We start from the raw sequence: 3,163 nt of genomic DNA, 5'->3' as shown, positions 1-3,163 counted from the left end.
CAGAAGAATTCAACCTCAATTTTTTTCATCTTTAAGTCAAAGACAACCATGTCTAAGTCACAGGGACACTGTGAGAATGAAATAAGTAAACACAGATTAAGTAGCTCACACATTAGTGTACTTGATGCTTAAAGATGCTAATTCTATCTGTGAGGGGAAGTGCTCACACAATGTCCAAGAACCCACAGCTCGCACACCTGCAATATATGTGGAACTACTTGAGTCTACAGTGTCTGTGCTCATGCTCGCTCTGAATAATGTGTGCCTCTTATCTAGAGTCACCCAAAGGATGGAGAGAGAAAGACCAGTCCACAACACCACCTGCAAACCTGTGAGCTTCTGGAGAGGAGAGGGGGAAACCAAATACCACCTAGGCATTCCTTAGTAGCTAAGCACAGCCACAATCTCAGTAAGGTAGGCTGCTTTCCTACAGGTGTTATTTGGGAGTCCATTTACATTTAAAGACTGAAATCTCTACCTGGTTGTAGTGTAGGTTGTTCTTGGCACTGCTTCCCCAGTCAAAGGCTTGAAACCTATGACATTCTAAAATCTAAGAAGCCCATAATGGGGGGTGGGGGGCGGGCAAGAAGATGAGCTATTATTAGAGGTCACTGGAGTTAGCCAGGTCCTCAGAATTAAATGTTATACCAAAATCCTGATCTAATCTTTATTTCCAAATTGTGAGTTAAAACTAAATGAAATTATTCTGTTTTCACACTATGGCTCAACTCTCAATGTATGACTGGGAAAATGGCTACTTTATGACACAGGAAATCAGCTACATTCAAATGCTGTGAGTTACACTGGATTTATGATTGTGACTGTTATATAAATATTGTATTGCTGTGATGGTTACTGTTATTTTGGCAGTCCTGTAGGCAACTGTTCTACCATTGGAGGCATGCCTTCAACCCACTTTGCTTTGGTATACCTTTTCTGGTAGTATTCTCACTGCTTTTGGCCCAGGGCTAGCCTTATACCACAGTCCTCCTACATCTGATTCATGCTCAGCTGGAATTATACATGTGTGCCACCAGGCCTGGCCTAGATTAACTTTCCTTAATCAAATCTCTTCCAATAAAACTTCCATCTTTTGTTTCTTGGAAGAGTTAGTTAGTGGTTTTACATGGTAGTACAGAACCCTGATGACAGTTCAGAAGTGATGGACTGACTTACTACTGAGGTAGCAATGTGAGTTTCACACAATGACAAGATTTCACAGTGGTGAAATTCTCACTGAATTGTCCCACTGCATTGTTGGTGAAAAGTAGTTGGAAAGTAGTATGGAGGTTCCTCAAAAGACTCTACATAGAGCTCCCCTATGATCCAGCAATCCCACTTTTGGGCCTTACCCAAATGATCACAAACATACCAAGCTACCAGCACAATTATGTTTATTGCAGCATTATTTATCATAGCTAAGATATGGAACCAACCCAGATGCCCCTCAGTAGATGAATGGATCAAGAAAATGTGATATGTATATAAATATATATATAGTGGAATTCTATGCCTCCATCAGAAAGAATGATATCACCCCATTTGTTATGAAATAGAAAGACTTGGAAAAAAATATATTAAGTAAGCCAGGCTCAAAGACACATAAGTCCCATGGTTTCGCCTATATGGAATAACTAGTATATTTCTGGGACAAGCAAAAAAGGTCAAAAGCTATGTACATATGACCAGATAAGATGATGATAAGCGAAATAAAATGCAAGATAGGGACACAAGGGTTTTGGGGGGGGGGGGTCATGGGGCCTGAACTCTGGGCCAGGACGCTGTCCCTCAGCTCTTCAGCTCAAGGCTAGCACTCTACCACTTGAGCCACAGTGCCACCTCCAGCGTTTTTCTTTTTGCATATGTGGTGCTGAGGAATTGAACCCAGGGCCTGAGGCATGCAAGGCAAGTGCTCTACCACTGAGCCACCTTCCCAGCCCCGGTATTTTTCTTTCTTGCTATTGTTTCTAATATATTTATAATATGCCATGTGAATTTTTTTTGTTTCTTTGCATGTTCCTCCCACACGATATTACTCCTGTCTTACCTGTATTGGATGTCAATGCCAGAATCTTGTATATACAATTTTCTAATCTGGAGAGAGGAAAGGAAAGAACAAAATACTTTAATAGGGATATAGGTTGACCCATCTTAACAATGGGATGTACAAGACACGATGTTAAAAAACAAACTTTACAATTTAGGTGTGAGGGATGTGGGGAGTGTAGTTGTGGAGGTAGAAGGGAAGAGACGGTAGGGGGAAAACAAAGGAGGAGGCAACAATGCTTGATAAGAAATGCACTCATTACCTTGCTCATGTAACTGTAACCCTTCTGTACAGTATTTTTACAATAACAAAAGTATTTTTAAAAAAACTACTATATTAAGAAGTGCATAGTATCCACAATCTTATGACATTCATTCCTTACACATGACACATTCCAGAATGTATGATTCAGAAAGAGTAAAAAAGATAATAAACTATAAAGAGATGACAGTTTGGCTACATGCAGTTATATAACTGTAATTAAGGGAACAATATTTGCCATTCTTGCATTTTAAAAGCACATGACAGAAAAACTTACCACAGTCATGTTTGCCTCAGGATTCACAACTGACACCTTCCCTCTGCTCCCCTGGGAGTACAGAATCCCAAGGACCAAACAGACCATGAATTCCAAGAAGTACATTCTCATCCCAAAAAGTAAATAATTTTTACAGTTCTGGAATTTCACTACTGCTTACTGTATGCACAAAAACCTTAAGGAAAGCAGAACTCTATGAAAAAAATAAAGGCAATATTAATTTCCTAAGACAACTCCTGCCCAGTTAACATGTGAGTGAGCTTTGGAGCCCAGCACACCCACTAAGTAACTCACCACAATTTTAAAGGGTGCCTAGAGAAATAACAGAGTGCAGGACTTAATCTTGGACAGGGTGAGCAAAAGGAAGAGACAAAAAATGTCAGAGCTGGTTAATTTCCCATTTTCCCCCTTTTATGTGGAATTTAAAATTTTCATATTCTTTCAGGCACTATGAGCCCTTACCTCCTACTATCTACTCACATATTGACCTAAATTCTATATCTTCAAGTTTGTTACTTGAGTTGGAAAAATATGTGAAACAAAAAAGCTTACAAGAGAAACAGGGAGAAAGGATTCAA

The 3,163-nt window shown here is 39.6% G+C and overlaps 1 protein-coding gene across 1 annotated transcript in view; it reads right to left on the bottom strand.

Annotated features, from left to right (window-relative positions):
- LOC105986326 (lysosomal acid lipase/cholesteryl ester hydrolase-like) overlaps positions 1 to 2,696 on the bottom strand; it is a 63,278-nt gene extending 60,582 nt beyond the window's left edge. Inside the window, exon 1 of the mRNA XM_013017171.1 lies at positions 2,586 to 2,696. Coding sequence (XP_012872625.1) covers positions 2,586 to 2,696 — 111 coding nt within the window. The remainder of the gene's footprint in view (positions 1 to 2,585) is intronic.
- Positions 2,697 to 3,163: the final 467 nt, after the last annotated feature.

Source organism: Dipodomys ordii, unplaced genomic scaffold (genome assembly GCF_000151885.1).
Source record: "Dipodomys ordii isolate 6190 unplaced genomic scaffold, Dord_2.0 Scaffold34, whole genome shotgun sequence".
NCBI classification, from domain to species: Eukaryota; Metazoa; Chordata; class Mammalia; order Rodentia; family Heteromyidae; genus Dipodomys; species Dipodomys ordii.
This window is presented reverse-complemented; position numbering and strand designations above follow the sequence as displayed.